The sequence below is a fragment of the Arachis hypogaea genome, chromosome 13 (genome assembly GCF_003086295.3).
Source record: "Arachis hypogaea cultivar Tifrunner chromosome 13, arahy.Tifrunner.gnm2.J5K5, whole genome shotgun sequence".
NCBI classification, from domain to species: Eukaryota; Viridiplantae; Streptophyta; class Magnoliopsida; order Fabales; family Fabaceae; genus Arachis; species Arachis hypogaea.
The window spans coordinates 9,656,177-9,675,486 of record NC_092048.1 but is presented as its reverse complement, the minus strand read 5'-3'; the positions used below and the strand labels follow the sequence as shown (position 1 = coordinate 9,675,486).

At 34.0% G+C, this 19,310-nt stretch overlaps 2 protein-coding genes across 7 annotated transcripts; one reads left to right on the top strand and one right to left on the bottom strand.

The window, feature by feature from the left end:
• Positions 1 to 10,756: 10,756 nt before the first annotated feature.
• On the bottom strand, positions 10,757 to 11,508 carry LOC112732586 (F-box/kelch-repeat protein At1g30090-like). Its single transcript, XM_072210529.1, has 2 exons — positions 11,207 to 11,508; positions 10,757 to 11,171 (listed from the first exon to the last, which is right to left on the bottom strand). The coding sequence occupies exons 1-2, from the start codon at positions 11,506 to 11,508 to the stop codon at positions 10,757 to 10,759; spliced, it is 717 nt and encodes a 238-aa protein (XP_072066630.1).
• Positions 11,509 to 13,456: 1,948 nt separating this feature from the next.
• LOC112737074 (uncharacterized) lies at positions 13,457 to 18,780 on the top strand. 6 transcript variants are annotated; one of them, XM_025786817.3, is made up of 8 exons: positions 13,457 to 13,908; positions 13,990 to 14,400; positions 14,819 to 14,899; positions 14,994 to 15,388; positions 15,613 to 16,924; positions 17,144 to 17,238; positions 17,386 to 17,527; positions 17,800 to 18,780. In XM_025786817.3, exons 1-8 carry the CDS (start codon positions 13,692 to 13,694, stop codon positions 18,465 to 18,467), a joined length of 3,321 nt encoding a protein of 1,106 aa, XP_025642602.1. In that variant the 5' UTR covers positions 13,457 to 13,691; the 3' UTR covers positions 18,468 to 18,780. The 6 variants fall into 6 exon arrangements, with proteins under 6 accessions (XP_025642602.1, XP_029147266.1, XP_029147265.1 ...); XM_029291433.2 differs by having other exon boundaries at positions 13,462 to 13,908; positions 17,147 to 17,238; XM_029291432.2 differs by having other exon boundaries at positions 13,462 to 13,908; positions 17,147 to 17,238; positions 17,797 to 18,780.
• The last annotated feature ends 530 nt before the right edge of the window (positions 18,781 to 19,310 follow it).

The following is a 19,310-nucleotide window of genomic DNA, read 5'->3' as shown; positions in this document are numbered from 1 at the left end:
ATGTTTCCTATACTTTAAAAATATTAATTTTAATTATCCTTTATTACCATTCGATGCCGTGATCTGTGTGTTAAGTAATTTCAGGCTTTATAGGGCAGGAATGACTTAGAGGATAGAAAGGAAACACACAAAAATGGAAGGAACGCACAAAATGGAGTTTTGAAGAAAATGGCAGCGACGCGCACGCATGGACGACGCGGACGCGTGCCTAGCGCAAAACGCAAACGACGCGTACGCGTGACTGACGCGTACGCGTGACAAAGAAAATCTCCATATGACGCGCACGCGTGACCCACACGCACGCGTGACGGACGCTACGTGCAGAAAATTGCAGAAGTCGATTTTTGGGCCCTTTTTCGGCCCAAATCCAAATCCAAGCCCTCTCTCTTAGGTTTTAGAATTAGGATTTCTCTTAGTTTGTGGTTATTTCTTCATTCTAGGTTCAATGTTCCTTAAATTCAATTTCTCTTCTACTTTTATTTACTTTATCACTTGGTTTATTTACTTTCCAAATTTGATTTATGAACTTTCCTATGTTAGAATTGATATCTTTATTTAATATAATTTGAGGTATTTCAGATTTATGATTGCTTTCTTTAATTTATGCTATTGATGCTTCCAATTAATCTTCTCCTGGTCAAGGCATTTTTATTCGAGTAGATTTTCTTCCCTTTTGGCTTTGGTTGAGTAGTTGGTGACACTTGAGTTGTCAAACTCAGCGGTTGATTGAAAATTGGAAGTTGCTGATTGATTTGGATCCCTCTAAAGCTAGTCTTTTCACAGGAGTTGACTAGGACTTGAGGAATCAAGTTGATTAGTCCACTTGACTTTCCTTTATTTAGTAATGGTTAACTAAGTGGGAGCAACAAACAATTCTCATCACACCTGATAAGGATAACTAGGATGGGATTTCCAGTTCTCATACCTTGCCAAGAGTTTTTATAATTATTAATTTATTTTTCTTGCCATTTAAATTACTTGTTCCTATTTCAAAAACAAAAAAAATACCTTTTTTCATAACCAATAATAAATCATACTTCCCTACAATTCCTTGAGATATGACCAGAGGTTTGAATACTTCGGTTATAAATTTTATTGGATTTGCTTAAGTGACAACCAAAACTTTTGTACGAAAGGATTCTCTGTTGGTTTAGAAACTATACGTACAACGTGATTATTTTTGTGAATTTCTTTACTAGCAAAAATCCGTTCGTCAGCAGGCCTCCGTCGTCTGCATCTCGCCGTCCACTACCCGCCGTCATTGAAATCATCTTGTCATCCACACTACCCATAACCCACCATTGTTGCATGCACCACTTTGTCCACTATTCATAGCCCACCATCGTTGCTCCACAGAGAACAGAGGTATGCCATTACTAATTTTTTCATCTTAAAATATTTTTGAGAATTTGTTGAATATTCTGATCATCTTAGATGGGCTTGATAAATATTTTTAGAATTTTTAGGTTAGGGTTAGATTTTCAGTTGCTATGTTGTTTGCATCTTGTATTATTCATCTGTGTTATTATTCAACCTCTTATAATTGTACACTTAATATTATTGAGTTGTGTTGTTCTTGAATTACTTGACAATGTATTAATTATCTGTGTTGTTATTTATTTAGTATTTTTGGTTTAATTGTTCTCCATATGTTGTTGTATTAGTTCAAATTAAAAAATAATCATAACTTTTATTATTGGTAATGCCAATTTTTTGTTAGGGGTTAATATCTGCCTTAGTAGAGATATATCCAGAAGTCAACTACAGATTTTGTGCCATGCATATATGGCAAAATTAGTAAGAGTGATGTACCTCGGGAGCATGTAAATGCGGGGGATAAAGATCTGATGTTTTGGCTGAAATGTATTGAGAGAAAACCTTGGAAGCTGCAGATGTTGAGACAGCAGCAGCAGGCACTGGTGATGGAAGTGGTTTACCAACCCCACAAGCCGCAGTTGTAAGTGCCGATTCATTTCATTTGTCATTAACTATGTAACATTCTGCAATCACTAATTTGTTGCTTCTTGTATCAACTCTAGGAAACTCAACCAAATCCCCACCGAACGCTGCAACAACCAAAAAACCTATTAAAAGGAGAAATGTGAAGAGACCTCCCGCTACAAACCCTCCTACAACCAACTCAAAAACAACACCAATTGTTACACCTTAAACAATGCAAGGTGTTAGTGCTGGGACTACCATACGTTTTATGTAGTTTATGCCTACACCTGGTGCAACATCAACTGTTAGAGGCAGAGGAACAACGGTCAAAGGTAGAGGAACATCCAGTGAGTCCAGTAATATTGTTTCAAGCAGGAGCAGCAACTCAACTCCAATATCATAGTTGTATTAGTTGATGAAAATTACTTATTTTGCTGTATTAGTTCAATCTTATTTTAATCTGAATTAGACTTTTGGGTTTGTTTTGTTGGTATGTTTCATGTGATCAAAAGAGATGATGAACTCTTCTATTTTATTCTGCTGTTATGATGTTTTGAGTACAGCTCCTAGACTCTTTAATTTCATTTTGGTAATATGAGGTACTCTTTAACAGATATTATACTCTTGTGTTTCTCTATGAATCCACAATGTATCACAAGTTGAAGTTTGTTTTAACCTTTAAAGACATTGTTATAAAACTAGAGACCTGTGTTTCAGTTATGTATGACGGAAATTAATACATGATAAACGCATATTTTAGACAACATCTTATTAATCTTACATAACCTATTTAGTCAAATAAAGCAAATACACATGATTATTTATGCCATTTGATTAATCATTCATGGATATTTCTGTCAAATATAACAAACTGAATTGGTTCAAACTGGTTTGTCATTCTTAACAACAAACAATGCTCATAAACAACAACGATCTCCAGATTACATGAATCCTATATTTTCATCACTAAATACAAATTACAAGCTAAACAAAACACAACCACCAATGCTATAGTTACAAGCAACAATCTACTTGTTCTAACTTCGCTCCTGAGTTTTTCCACTTTCATGATTCTCCCTTTGAACTGCAGTGATTGTCAACCCATCTTCACATATTGCATGAGAATACTCCGTATTCCTTTTAGCTAACGATCTTGCAAGACCTTTCCAACCTTCTTCGATCTCATCCACCCACATAAAGTATTTGCAGTCTCTTGTCTGAAAAATCAAAATACCCACACCCATCCATATGTCAACGAAAATTAAAAAAAAAATGGAACCTTCAAAAAAAAAAAAGAAAAAAAGAAAAATGCTAAGCCATTACCTTCCAAAGAGAACATTGGATGAACCATATATTTGGTTTTGTTACCGTTCTAGATTTCATTAACGCAACCTCCAGTTCACAGAAGCATCTCCCATCAAGCTTCTTTTTCTTCTTCTTCCTCGAACTCGAAGCATTGCTGGAACTTACATTACTCGCAGCAGAGTTAAATCTGCGCAGAGACATGGCCAGGGGTACGGTTAGAGGGTTTTTCTTTGTCAGTGTTTGTGTTTGAGGAAGCAACGAAAATGAAATGGTTTCAATTTCTGGGTTAGAGTAAACATTGGAGAAGAAAGGAAGAAAAAATGCATATTAGGGTTTCAGTTTTTGTAGAGGTATACGTTGAGTTACACGTAGATAGGTTTGGAGTGGTTTTGTTGCTACGTAGATTCGAATATTAACGGACTAAGTGCGTAACCAACGTCAGAATATTTCTGGCACACAAAAGTCATCTTTCTTGGTTACAAGATAAATTTCCTTCTTCTATAAGTCAACGTTTATATCTTTTATGGGTAAAAATGGTCATTTACTCAAATTTAAATGATATATATGATATCGAAATTCAAATCTCATTATTAGCATGAATATATACACACATATGGATTGGGCTTAGTTCAAAAGAGAAAAGCCTCAATTTGGTAATTGAGTTTTCATTCGATAATCAATTTGGTTTGTAACTTTTATTATCACCAATCAAATTAATTATTCTATCATCAATTTAGTCAACAATTTTTTACCGTGAAATCTTTTGAGAATGGACACTGCTTCAATAAAGACATTAAAAATATCTTTTTTAAAGACGTTTATATGTGTCATAATATTATTATACATTTTTATTAAATCGGTTAATAATTTATCTTTTAATAAATTAGAACAAAATCAATTTATTATAACAACAATAATAAATTCAATTGTCTGTATTATAATTATTAGACCCGATTTGATCCAATCGATTTACACAATCTAAACCGAATATAATCCAGTGGGTTATGTAAATTGGTCGGTTCGACCGAATCTGATAACAATTGAGTTTATTATTATTGTTATAAAAAAATCGATTTTATTCTAATTTGTTAAGAAATTCAAAAATAACCGGTTCATTAATACGTCTAATAATAATGCGACACATAAGTGTCTTTATAAAAAGATATTTTATGCGTCTTTATGGGAGCATCCTCCTTTGAGAATTATATTGAGATTTAATTATTTTATAATAAAATTTATTAATAATTTATTTTTCTAAGATATATATTTAATTTTTTATTAAAATTATAGATAAATCAACATGTTTTATAAAAATAATATTTAAATATTTTTTAAATAATAAAAAATTATTAAAAAATATTTTACACATATTTTTTTTTACATCTTATCTTCCATGTAATTTGTTGGGGAAGAATTTAGATGTTTATTAAAATCAAATAGTTAAATTATATAGTTAGAATAATTCTGATGAGATGTTTTTAGATATTCATTTGACATTTATAGTATCTGAATTAATTTAAAATTAAAATTTACATTGAATATATTATTTGAAATGAAACGATATCAATATAAGATACTGTATTATTTAAAAAAAAAACAATTAAATATTGTCATTTGTATAATTTATTAAATAAAATAATTAAAAATGATATAAAGTTTAAATTGATTGAGCATTGTAGTGACAAATCTTACATTAAATCTCAAATTAATTTTTATGATATATGGTCTCACAAATATTTTATATGACATTTTGTGACACCTAAAATAGAATTAAACTAAAACTAAATATCGAAGATGCTCTTAGTTTTTACTTTTGATACACGGATACTGACACGGACACGAGACACGACACGACATGGGACACGCTGACACGTAAATTTTAAAATTTTATAAGACACGGGGACACACATGCATATAAAATATAAAGTATTTTTTAAATAAATCGTAATAATATTTTGATATTTTATTGATATTAAAATATAAATTAATTTTTAATTATTTTTAATGTCTTATTTTAATTATATCAAGTATTTAAAATTTTTTTTAATAAATAATAATATATACTATATCTAAATTTATTTCAAGAATATATGTTAAGAATAAGACTAGACACGCTGACACGTGATGGTATTTAGGTGTGTCCAAGCGTGTCTGGTGAAGAATTTTTTATTTTTTATTAAGACACAATTTGGACACAGCAGACACACATATCGGACGAGTGTCGAAGAGTGTCCAAAATGTGTTCGACATACAGACATGACAACTCAGCAAAGTATCTGTACTTAAGAGGTTTCTACTTTTTTACTGAAATTGCAATTTAGTCTATACCATTTAAAATTTTTAATTGGGTTCTTACTATTTAAAAATCATTAAAACTAATTGAATATTTCTCAACATATTGGCAAATTGATCATGTGGTTTGCAGCTGGCTTACAATAGAGAGCAAACCTTGATACACTTCAAAATCTCAACTTTGATAATAATAAAAAGAGTAAACTACCATTTTTACTTATAAAAGTTCAAAATACTAACAAATCTATCCACGAATAAATAAAATTATCATTTCTATCTATAAAAAATGGATTTTTTTCTAACAAAACTATCAAAATCTTAAAAAATTATTTAAAATATCTAAAATATTCTTTAATATAATCTAACTATAACTTCTCTTTTTACTCTACACCACCAATCCCACTAAATTCTTCCTCACCACCACTCTTATCCTCAAATCCTTCTCTTTACCACCCTGATCGAGCAAGGGCGGAAGAGTGAAAGAGAAAGCCGAAACAGAGAGTGAGAGAATGACTAAAAAGAGAATTTACTCATTATTGCTGAAAAATTCATTTTGAAGAAGAGGAGCATTCAGATTCAGAATTTCACATTTAAATTCAAATAACAATGCCTTAATAGAACCATATTATTATAGATTCAGCAACAGAATGAACAGAACTGCAAACACAAATTCAAATCTCAACAACAGAAGTGGATCATTCAAATTCAACAATCACAGATGTACAATTCAATAATAAATCAAATTATGGAGATGCAAAATTAGAAAATGAAGCAACAAAAATTGAAAATTGAAAATTAAAAAGACCACGACGACGACGTATTGCCAAATCTTTGAACCCCTAATCCCCAACCTCGAAGCTTCGTGAGCAGCGTTTCACGGTCGAAACACTGGCGCAGAGACTGTTGTCGAAGATGGTCCCAATCAAAGTCCACGAATTTTTTGTAAAAGGCAACAAGAAGGCCAAGAATTGGGTCATCGAAGCGGAGCACAAAAAATCAAGAGTGCCACCACTATGCAGAACCTCATACGTGTTTGCGAAGAGAAGGCAAAGAATGTTCACGACCCTTGTTGATAGAGCAGCAACGGTGGCAAACACAGATCTTCGAGCAGGGGTGGTGATGATGCGCAGATCTTGTCGCCACTGCTGCTGGAATCGCTACTGCTAAGCCACCACTACTGTCATTCTATTTCTACCTTTGCCGAGGTATTAGAGAAAGAGGCTATGATGGCAGTGGGAGTGATAGCAACAGTAATGGTGATAGTTGAGAGTGGTGGTTAGGAAGGATTTGGATAGTAGTGAGGCTTAGAATTGGAGAAGTGGTGATACGGAGTAAAAAAGGAAGTTAGAGTTAGGTTATATTAGAGGGTATTTTAAAAATTTTAAATTTTTTTTTAGGATTTGAAAAATTTTATTAGCAAAAATCTATCTTTTATGAGTAGAAAAGATAATTTTGTTTAATCGTGAATAAATTTGTCAACGTTTTAAATTTTTATGAGAAAAAATGATAGTTTACTCTAATAAAAAAACCTCACAAACATCTTTTTTGTCTTTTTTGCTCTATTCGCATGTACTCTCCTTAACCCTCAAGCTCTCTCTTTGAGCTCTCTCCCCCTCAAGCTCAAACGTTGTGAGTTTTTTTTAAGGATTTTTATCAATAATAATGTCAAGAAATGGATCATTTGAGTGTTTTTTCAATTCGATTAGTGTTGTAAAAGTGGGTATTATAGGAAGGTCGGATCTTGAACATTATTAGGTGAACCAAGGTTGCAAGTTTTAGATTTGCGATGTGAAGAAAAAAGTTCTTTCAACGAATGTATATGCAAATGAAGGTGAAATTTGGAGTATAGAATTAAAGGAAAATGTTGTTAATGGCTTAATACAAGTTCTATCATTTGCTTTTAGACAAAGAGTAAAGAGATCCTAAAAAAAAAAAATAGATAAAGATGATGAATTTTATTTTTGCATAAAGCTCACTACTTTTCCCAAGAGAAACTAAATGGATCAAAGAATTAGTTCGAATAAAATAGTGTAAAAAACATCAAATTGATTTATGGCAAGTTTTTCTATGGCGATTTTTTTTATCACAGAAAAACTCTACTTAAATTATATAGTAAGAATGTTATAATAGTAAAGGAAACATTTTGATAAAGATATTAAAAATGTCTTTTTTTTATTTTAAAAATTTTTACATGTGTCATGATATTTGACATCTTTATTAAATTGATTAATAATTTATTTTTAATAAATCAGAATAAAATCTGTTTATTATAACAACAATAATAAATGTAATTGTTCATATTATAATTATCAAACCTGATTTGATCCGATTGATTTACATAATTTAAACTAAATTATGTTTAAATTAAAAAAAAAGACAAATATATCCTGAATTTTTGTTTTGAGAACATTTAAATTCTTAAAAATTAAAAAATATAGTTAGGTCTCTAATATTAATATAAAAATTAAATTTAAATGAATACAAACTAATTTTAAAATATTCTTCGTTAAATATTTTTAAAAATATCTTTAATTTTTAAAAATTTTAAGTATAAATATATAAATTTTTTAATTTATTAAATATAAAATAAAATATTAAATTCGTTAACATTTTTTAAAGTGTTAAATGTCAATGAAAATCCAATTACAAATTTATATTTAGATTAAGAATTTAATTATAAATTTTTAAAATGTAAGAACAAATTATGATTTCAGCAAAAGTATAGAAATTAACCGTGTAACTTAACCAAATTAAATTGAAGCTGATCTCCGGTCTAGGAAGACTGGGCCGGCCCGCTTGTTACTTGTTGACTATAACTCGTTGTCATCAACAACACAAGCCAGAACAGTATCAGGCTACTAGCAACTATTACACTGTAGCTAGTTAGCTACAAACACAATTACCTTGATAAATTGTAATGATATTTTGATATTTTATTGATATTAAAATATAAATTAATTTTTTAATTATTTTTAATGTCTTGTTTTAATTATATCAAGTATTTAAAATATTTTTGTTTTAATAAATAATAATATATACTATATCTAAAAAATCTATCCACGAATAAACAAAACTATCATTTCTATTCATAAAAAATGGATTTTTTTTTAACAAAATTATCCAAATCTTAAAAAATTATTTAAAATCTCCAAAATATTCTTTAATATAATCTAACTATAACTTCTCTTTTTACTCCACACCACCAATCCCACTAAATCCTTCTTCATTACCACTCTCATCCTCAAATCCTTCTCTTTACCACCCTGATCGAGCAAGGGCGGAAGAGTGGAGAGAAAGCCGAAACAGAGAGTGAGAGAATGACTAAAAAGAGAATTTACTCATCATTGCTGAAAAATTTATTTTGAAGAAGAGGAGCATTCAGATTCAAAATTTCACATTTAAATTCAAACAACAAGACCTTAATAGAACCATATTATTATAGATTCAGCAACAGAACGAACAGAACTGCAAACACAAATTCAAATTCCAACAACAGAAGTGGATCATTCAAATTCAATAATCACAGATGTACAATTCAATAATAAATCAGATTATGGAGATGCAAAATTAGAAAATGAAGCAACAAAAATTGAAAATTGAAAATTAAAAAGACCACGACGACGACGTATTGCCAAATCTTTGAACCCCCAATCCCTAACCTCGAAGCTTCGTGAGCAGCGCTTCAAGGTCGAAACGCTGGCGTAGAGACTGTTGCCGAAGATGGTCCCAATCAAAGTCCACGAATTTTTTGTAAAAGGCAACAAGAAGGCCAAGAATTGGGTCATCGAAGCGGAGCTCAAAGAATCAAGAGTGCCACCACTATGCAGAACCTCATGCGTGTTTGCGAAGAGAAAGCAGAGAATGTTCACGGCCCTTGTTGATAGAGCAGCAACGGTGGCGAACACATATCTTCGAGCAAGGGTGGCGATGATGCGCAGATCTTGTCGCTACTGCTGTTGGAATCGCTACTGCTAAGCCACCACTACTGTCACTCTATTTCTACCTTTGCCGAGGTATTAGAGAAAGAGGCTATGCCTATGATGGCAGTGGGAGTGATAGCGACAGTGATGGTGATAGTTGGGGATGAGAGTGGTGGTGAGGAAGGATTTAGATAGTGGTGGGGCTTAGAATTGGAGAAGTGGTGATACAGAGTAAAAAAGGAAGTTAGAGTTAGGTTATATTAGAGGGTATTTTGAAAATTTTAAATCTTTTTTTAGGATTTGGAAAGTTTTATTAGCAAAAATCTATCTTTTATGAGTAGAAAAGATAATTTTGTTTAATCGTGAATAAATTTGTCAGCGTTTTAAACTTTCATGAGGAAAAATGATAGTTTACTCTAATAAAAAAAACCTCACAAACATCTTTTTCGTCTTCTTTGCTCTATTCGCATGTACTCTCCTTAACCCTCAAGCTCTCTTTTTGAGCTCTCTCCCACTCAAGCTCAAACGTTGAGTTTTTTTTAGAGTAAAGGACAAATCCGTCCCTGACCTTTTTTTTGCGGACATTTTCGTCCCCAAGGATTGGAAAATACATTCACGTCCCTGACCCCTCCAAAACGCGGACAAATTTACCCCTCCGTTGAAGTGACTCCGTTGGACTCAACAAAAAAACCTGACGTGGCTCCCGTGGTGCTGACCTGGCCGTTACGAGATGACACGTGGCATGTAACTTTTTAAAATAGGACATATTAGTCCTTTCACACCAAAACGTGTAGCTTTTCAAAACAGGACATATTAGTCCTCTCACCCCAAAACGACGCCGTTTCTCCCCCACCCCTCCAAACACACTTTAATCCCCTTCTGCATTTCTAATCAACAATACTTCACCAAATCCAGAAGCAGCAAATTCAGCACTTCCAGTTCTGCAATTCCAGAATCATCAGCAATGCATCCAAAACACATAAACAAAGAATCAACAGAGTAACAAATCGCAGCAACATCAGCGAAATTTCAAGAAAAACGAGAGGCAGGAGTCTAAGCAAATTCAGATTCAACAAGCAATTCAGCGACATATTCACCAACAACAGAGCACAAATTCAATTTCACAGGCTCAATTCACAATTCAACCAGTCCAGATTATGCAATTTATGAAGAACTTGTAAAAACTCCTTATAATTCTGGAAAAATTACTACACTCTCAAATAGAATCAGCAACTTACCAGAAATTGCATATGGAGAAAACAGATCTGAGAGAATAAGAAAAGCTATGCAAACAGCACCTAAGAGCTTGAAGAAGTGAGATCAGATAAACTCTCTGGTGCATCGATTACATGCCACCGAACACTGAAGCTCCATTTTTCGTCAGAATTTTCGTCTGGAAGCAGTCTAGAGATATGACCAACAGCAACATGAAGATTTCGGCCCACGACATAAATATGGCAATCACAAGCATTGATAGCAAAAGGCTTGCATATTTGCCCAGGCAAAGGGGGGCCATCTGTTTCCGTGTCATAGACTTTTAGCTTCATTCTTTCGAGCTCAGAGACAACAAACAAGTGGCCATAAACAACGACACTTGAACCGGTCCAGCCTTCTCTAAGTCCAACAGCCATGTTTTCCCAATTATCTGTTATGGGATCATAGACTTGTCCCCTTGGAGAGATATAAAAGGACCAAGTCAAGAGGGTAGTCGACCTCGGAGACCATACCGCCACATACAAAAAGAGTGCCACGAAAAGTGGGTGAGGTCAAGAACCTGCCATTGGATCTTTTCGGTGCACTTGTGGTAGGCGAATACAAAAAGCCAGGGGTCTTTGAATCCCAATTGTCTCCTGTTGGTGAAAAACTTCTCTTTGTTTCCAAGTAGCAGGTGCCACCTCTTGCATACAGCTCTACATGATGAATGACTCTGAACCGGCAGGCGGAGAAGGCAATTGAGAGCAACGTCGTCCGGCATGCCCGGTATTAATGGGTCTCCCCTGAAATAGCAATCACTAAGGACCCCACGGCGGGCCCACGGAGACGTCGTCATCCTTGGCGGAAGCGTCGTCGTCAGTGCGTATGCACTTGCCGAGTATGAAGGGAGTGGGAGCGAGCAAGGGCTTGTGGTCGAGCGAAGACGATGCGGAGGTTGAGGAAGGAGAAGAGAGAGAGCCAGCACCGCCGCGTACGGAGACGGAAACGGAGGAGAAGCTAGCGGGAGTGGTTCCGGTTCCGGTGGCGGCAATGATTGAGGGCTCGGCCTGGCGGAGGAGCCACTTGATGGTCTGGCCGTCGGACTTGTGGCCGAGCTCCGTCGGATGCCATGGGTTGGAATGCTCCCTTTCTTCCTTCACCCGCTTCACCTTCACACTGCATTCGAAGGATTAGGGCTCAACGATTTCATAGATTGGGAGTGGGAAAGAAACGACGACGTTTTGGTTCATGGGGACTAATACGTCCTCTTTTCAAAAGTCCTTCCCACGTGGCAGCCCGTAACGGCCAGGTCAGTGCTACGGGAGCCACGTCACCGTTTTTTGTCAGGGCAAACGGAGCGACTCTAACGGAGGGGTAAATATGTCCACTTTTTTGGAGGGTCAGAGACATTAAAGTATTTTCCAAACTTCGGGGACGAAATATGTCCGCAGAAAAAAAAGTTAGGGACAGATTTGTCCTTTACTCTTTTTTTTAAGGGTTTTTGATCAATAATAATGTCAAAAAATGGATCACTCGAGTTTTTTTCAATTCGATTAGTGTTGTAAAAGTGGGTATTATAGGAAGGTCGGATCTTGAACATTATTAGGTGAACCAAGGTTGCAAGTTTTAGATTTGCGATGTGAAAAAAAAAGTTCTTTCAACTAATGTATATGCAAATGAAGGTGAAATTTGGAGTATAGAATTAAGGGAAAAGGTTGTTAATGGCTTAATACAAGTTCTGTCATTTGCTTTTAGACAAAGAGTAAAGAGATCTTAAAAGAAAATAACAGAGATGATGAATTTTATTTTTGCATAAAGCTCACTACTTTTACCAAGAGAAACTAAATGGATCAAAGAATTAGTTTGAATAAAATAGTGTAAAAAAAATCAAATTGATTTATGGCAAGTTTTTCTACGGCGATTTTTTTTTATCACAGAAAAACTCTACTTAAATTATATAGTAAGAATGTTATAATAGTAAAGGAAACCATTTTGATAAAGATATTAAAAATATTTTTTTTTGTTTTAAAGATTTTTATATATGTCATGATATTTGACGTCTTTATTAAATTGATTAATAATTTATTTTTAATAAATTAGAACAAAATCTGTTTATTATAACAACAATAATAAATATAATTGTTCATATTATAATTATCAAACTTGATTTGATCCGATTGATTTACATAATTTAAATCGAATTATGTTTAAATTTATTGAAAAAAAGATAAATATATCCTGATTTTTTGTTTCGAAAATATTTAAATTCTTAAAAATTAAAAAATATAATTAGGTCTCTAAAAAAAAAAATTTCAATTCTAGGTTCTTGTCCTAATCCAAGTCCAATCTTTCACTAATCTCTCAATCTGACTCATAAAAAAAATCTTAGTCCTCAACGTCTCTTTTCAAAGATATTATAATAAATATTAATATAAAATTAAATTTAAATGAATACAAACTAATTTTAAAATATTCTTCATTAAATATTCTTAAAAATATCTTTAATTTTTTAAAAATTTCAAGTATAAATACATAAATTTTTTAATTTACTAAATATAAAATAAAATAAAATTCGTTAATATTTTTTTAAAGTGTTAAATGTCAATGAAAATCCAATTATAAATTTATATTTAGATTAAGAATTTAATTATAAATTTTTAAAATGTAAGAACAAATTATAATTTCAGCAAAAATATAAAAATTAACCGTGTAACTTAACCAAATTAAATTGAAGCTGATCTCCGGTCTAGGAAGATTGGGCCGGCCCGCTTGTTACTTGTTGACTATAACTCGTTCTCATCAACAACACAAGCCAGAACAGTATCAGGCTACTTGCAACTATTACACTGTAGCTAGTTAGCTACAAACACAATTACCTCGAAACTCGAAACAAATCACACTACAAGACACATCGCCGCGCCTCGGCGAGCGAGTAAAGCGGTCATGGCAACTCTGGAGTGAGTACTGAGTGCCTTGAACATAACACTGATACTGATAACACGTCATTTCATTCAGTGACTCACAAAGCTCAAAGCTCCGATGAAGAATCACAAACCACTATTCTTCATCACCATATTCACGGTGCTAGTCGCAGTGGTACCTACCGTACAACTAGTTGTAGCATCGTCACCACCATCATCATCATCATCATCATCATCATCGCGCAACGTTGGCGAATGGGAGATCCTCACCAAACACAATTTCTCTTCTCAGATCCAACTCTATCCCCACATCCTCCTTCTCCTCACTATTCCATGTAAGCAAATTATTATTTCTGTCACTGAAGTTCGTATCTACACGAAGTTCTGATGTTTTATTCCTAATTTTTGAATCCTAGGGTCTGGTGAGGCTCGTTCTCTTATGAAGGATGTGTCACTAATGGTTTCTGATAGGTTTGAAGAGTTTGGCAATCTGAAATTGATGTATATGCATAGGAATATTGAGAAGATGCTGGCAGATTCCCTTGGTGCTAGTGCTGATGGGATATCAGTGCTTTATTTTCATTATTCCGTGTCTTACAAGTACAGAGGGAGGTTCAATGCCAGGAACATTTTGTCTTCATTGCGTCCTTACATGTTTCTTGCGCCTGAGGAGGTTCCTCTCAAATCCCTCAACACTCCTGAGGATTTGAGAGTCTTCGTCGATTCAACCGATAAGGTTCTGGTTCTTGTTGACTTTTGTGGTTGGACCCCGAAGCTGCTAGCCAAGAGTAGGAAAAATGGAACAGAAAATGGGTTTAGCATGCGAGGTTAGTGTCTGGATGTTCGTCACTTGTGTTACTTAATTGGATTTGGTGTTTATCGTTTTAGTTAAACATTTTGGTATTGTATGATGCTCAGTTTTTTTCCCTTATACTTTTGTGTTTATATTGTTGGATCAAATGCTAGGCCATAGGATTTATTTGTTAGTAATGGTGTGATCCACAGCTAGCATAAGGACTGCATCCATTGGAGGCATCATGAGTGGGGATGTTTATGTTTATCCCATTGAATTCTATGGGTGGAACTGGTATCATCATATATGCTACTTGTAATCTGTTAATGGTTGTAGTTGTTGCACAGAAGCCAACATATAAGCATTTTCCTTTCATATGTTTAGAAGTGGTATTATTGAACAACATTGTTGCAAGATGCTTTTAGTATAAAATAATAGAACTTTCCTTGCAGGTGATCACCTTGGAATGGGCTTTAGCGGAGGGAATGACAAACTTCCAGTATCAAGTGGGAAGACTAACCAGAAGGTGCCTGGTATTATCTAAGTGCATGACAAATGTGAAGTTTTCAGATTACATAATAAATTCATCATATCAGTTTTTCTTTTTCCCCCTCCTGAAATTACCAGAGAATCATATGTGCAAGGCGGAACTTGGTATCAATAATGGGTTCTGTGAAGCTCCTGGGCTTGGGGAATCTGCCTCAGTAAATGATGGTCTTCTTGAGGATTCTAAGGATACAACTTTTCATGTTCCATATTCCTGTTCACCTGAACAATTCGAATGGTTTCATTCTTTTTACTTGAAATTCATGACTGCTGTGAGAGAATTCTTTCTGCCTCCAGAACGACATAAATTTGGTCTGGTTTCAGATAAATCAATGCTTTCATCCCTTGGTGTTGATGAATCTGGTTCGTGGTTTGCAGTTCTCTACCAAGCTGGGTGTTCAAGTTGTTCAAAAATTATTAAAGTAGAGGATGACTTGAACTATGTTTTGCAGATGAATAATTATTTTGTCAAAGAGGTGAATAAAACCTTCCTAACTTTTGCTTTTTGTAGTTGTTCCAAATTCTTCATTGTTTGTCATGGTTTTATATTTCATTGTTCTCATTTCCTATCTCATGGATGAGCTATGACTGTATTCTTATTGTGGAGTAATTTAGTTTGCTGATATAAATGCAAGCTCCCATACATCTTTCAATTGACATCCATTTTTAGACTGATACTGTCTTGCTTTTTATCATTCAGCTGGAAGGTAATGGACATGATCGGGATCCAATTCTACCAGCAAACAAGCCATCAGTACTTTTATTTGTTGATAGATCATCTGACTCCTCTGAGACTAGGGGAAAAAGTAAGGAAGCACTTGATGCTTTTAGAGTATTGGCACAACACTATAATGTTGTGAATCAAGCAGGTAATAATAGCAATGATAATCATGTGAAAGTTTCTATCCAAGATTATCATGAGTGGAAGAGTAAATCTGAGCATCCCAAGTTAAAGTTGTCTATGACAGCTCAGAAGATTAAACTAAAGGAGAAGCTGTCTTCCATCATGCTTCTAAAAGATGGTCAGCAACTTCGTTTGGAAAATATAGCTTCGGATATAAAAGCTAGTTCTTTGAGTGAGATCTTTGGTTACCTTCTCCAGCAAAAGAAGGCTTCAAAACTTAGTTCCCTTGCAAAGGATTTAGGTTTCCAACTTTTATCTGATGATATTGATATCAAGTCAGCAAATGCTGAACAACCACTGTCAGAGTTTCAGTCAAATCAAATTTCAACAGAAACTTCTCAAGAAGGCCATACGGATACTGTAGAGCAGGAAAATGCTCCACATAGATCTGCTATTGAGCTTCAGAACAATCCCAATTTAAATGATCCATCTTCTCAGCATGACGAAGTGAAGCCACCTACTATTGTCTCGAGTAATGATATAAAATATGGGGACTCTGAAGAATCTGTTGGTGATCAAGATCTTTCTGCTGCCAACTTGAAACTGGAAACAGAAGATTCTTCAGATGGGTACACGATCGGGGAAGGAAAGTCTCATTTTATTGGTTTTAATGGTTCTTTTTTCTATTCTGATGGAAATTACCAGTTACTTAAAAGTCTAACTGGGGGTTCTACAATTCCATCTTTGGTTATAGTTGACCCCTTTTGGCAACAACACTATGTTTACCCTGAAGAGGAAACTTTCGACTTTTCTTCAGTGCATGCTTTTCTTTCCGAGTTTCTTAATGGAACCCTGTATCCATATCAGCGGTCAGGACATGTTCTTAAAGGCCAAAGGGAGGCCACCCGTCCTCCATTTGTTAATTTGGATTTTCATGAGCTGGACTCTATACCTAGGATCACGACTTGCACTTTCTCTGAACTTGTTATTGGTTTCAACCTGTCTAATAAAGAAAATGCTTCTAATGCATGGAATAAAGATGTGTTGGTCTTGTTTAGCAATAGTTGGTGTGCATTTTGCCAGAGAATGGAAATGGTTGTACGGGAAGTATATTTGGCCATCAAGGACTATGCAAATATGTTGAAGAGTGGATCCCAGGATGTGAAAGGTATTTCTGATCAGTAATATTGTATATATGTGTCTTTTTATTTGTTTATCCATTTGCATGTTATTATGAACACTGATCCTTTGGTGAATCTTAATTGTTCTTATCGGGTGGAATGGTGGGCAAGAATTTTCTGTTATGTGAATTGAATTTTAGATGAATTTCCTGGTGATATGGTAGATGCAGTCTCTAACAGTCTTACAATTGATGATTACATGGCAGAAGGCTTGGATTATGTTACGCTGAAGCTTCCTGAAATCTACTTATTAGATTGTACGTTGAATGACTGTGACTTGATATTGAAGTCAGCAAATCAGGTACTTTTGTAACCATGTTTTCTGATCCTTGTTGCTCTATCTTGCTTATCTATTTGCTATTAATTTTTTACACAACACATTTTATTCTGTTGAAATTTTTGGAAATTATAGCCACTTGATTATTTTGGTATATGTTCTAATATGCAGGGCGAGGTTTATCCTGCACTGATTTTATTTCCGGCAGAAATCAAGAAAGCTATTCTTTATCAAGGAGATATGGCAGTAATTGATATTATGAAGTTTGTGGCTGACCATGGAAGTAACTTTCATAATCTTATCAAGGAGAAAGGTAGGCATTCATGTATCATAGACTCTTGTTGAATGTTTCAGTTTATCAAAAAGGAACCGGATAATAATTGTGTCAAACTTGGATCACACACTTTATGGAGGTCATTGCCATCAAAGGGGCTTGAGTAGTAGAATCACAAACTTGTGGCTGATGTATCTTCTGTTTCTTCCTTCTTGTATTTGCATGCCATCTTTCAATTATTTGTCATCTGTTTTATTAGCCATAAACAAAGTGGTAGTCTTAATGATGATTTTTATCTCACGATTTAGCAGTTCTTTGGGTATCTGAGAGGGTAGTGAAGAATCAAGATTTGTATGATACTTTGCAAACTGAAATCCATGAAGAATCACTTCATAAACACAGCAAATATGTTGCAGCCCCAGTTCATGATAACATGGTGGACGAGGTCGTCAGACCTAATGTGATGAATTCACCTGTATCAGATGGATCACATGAAGCATTGTCTCAAGTGATGACTGGTTCAGTGCTAATTGCCACAGAAAAGCTTTCTGGGGTTCAGCCATTTGACAGAGCGAAGATTCTCATCGTGGCAGCTGATCAATTAACCGGATTTCAAGGTCTTATCATTAACAAGCCTATAGAATGGAATGTTCTGCCTACACTCCAAGAAGGATTTGAAAAGCTTAAGGAGGCTCCTCTATCCTTTGGTGGTCCAGTTATGCAATCTGGACTGCCTCTTTCATCTTTAACAACAGTTTCCGGTGGTTCTTCACCCGAAATCCTTCCCGGAATTTACTTTCTTGATCAGGTAACAACAATTCGAAGAATCGAGGAACTAAAGTCAGCAAATAAACCAGCTGATAATTACTGGTTTTTCCTCGGGTTCTCAAGTTGGGGTTGGGACCAGTTATATCATGAAATGGCAGCAGGAGCATGGAACTTGAGTGATGATGGCGTGAGACATTTAAATTGGCCATGACTACCATTTATTCACCTTCTTCAATGTTCTAAAAGACTCAATATTAAGTTCTTGTTCATTGTATGAATAATTTACAAGAGCATATATAGACAAAAGTAGGCAAGTAGCATCCATTTTGTGATTAGTTATAATCATGGAGGTGAAGAATCAGAAAAAATGTGGCGCTTGTTTGGGCAAGTTATCCAAAATTTTCATTTTGGAATGGTTACAAATTTTTATTTGGGTTACTGGTCAAATTTAGTCTCTAAAAGATGGATCATTTTATAAATTTATCTTTGAAATATTTTATCAATTAAAGGTTATAAATTAATTATTTTTGTTCTTCCATTACTTTATTAACAATTTCTGTCATTGGTTGATGGTTTGGAATGTTAACCGATAACATATACGATACCTAGTACGTTTAATTTGATGATGAACGAATATGTTTACGAAAATCTATTAATTTAGTGTCGCTAGGTTATATTGGGATTAGAATTTATGTAATTGGGGATTTATGTAATTGGGAAAATGGGTATAGATTTTCATAAAACGTATTTGTTAAACGTCTAATTGGACATGTTAGATATTATGTATATTGTTAGTTAATATTCTGTATACTGTTAGTTAATATTCTATATCATCAATCGTTGATAAAAACTGTTAACGAAATAATGAAAGAATAAAAATGATTAATTTATAATCTTAAAATGATCAATTTAAATGATAAAATGTTTCAATGACAAATTTAGAGAACAAATATTTCTGTGTCTAATTTGAATGATTTTTTGGTGTTATTTAAAAAACATAAATGTACCCCGTCAAAAAAAAAAAGAAAAAAGGATGAATGTACATAACACTTTG

Coding starts and splice junctions, on each gene's coding strand:
- LOC112732586 (XM_072210529.1), bottom strand. CDS start 11,508: ATGACGACGTCTCCGTGGGCCCGCCGTGGGGTCCTTAGTGATTGCTAT. Junction 11,172..11,206: donor GACCTCACCCACTTTTCGTG/GCACTCTTTTTG, acceptor ATGGTCTCCGAG/GTCGACTACCCTCTTGACTT.
- LOC112737074 (XM_025786816.3), top strand. CDS start 13,692: ATGAAGAATCACAAACCACTATTCTTCATCACCATATTCACGGTGCTA. Junction 14,401..14,818: donor AAATGGGTTTAGCATGCGAG/GTTAGTGTCTGG, acceptor CTTTCCTTGCAG/GTGATCACCTTGGAATGGGC. Junction 17,528..17,796: donor TAATCTTATCAAGGAGAAAG/GTAGGCATTCAT, acceptor CTCACGATTTAG/CAGTTCTTTGGGTATCTGAG.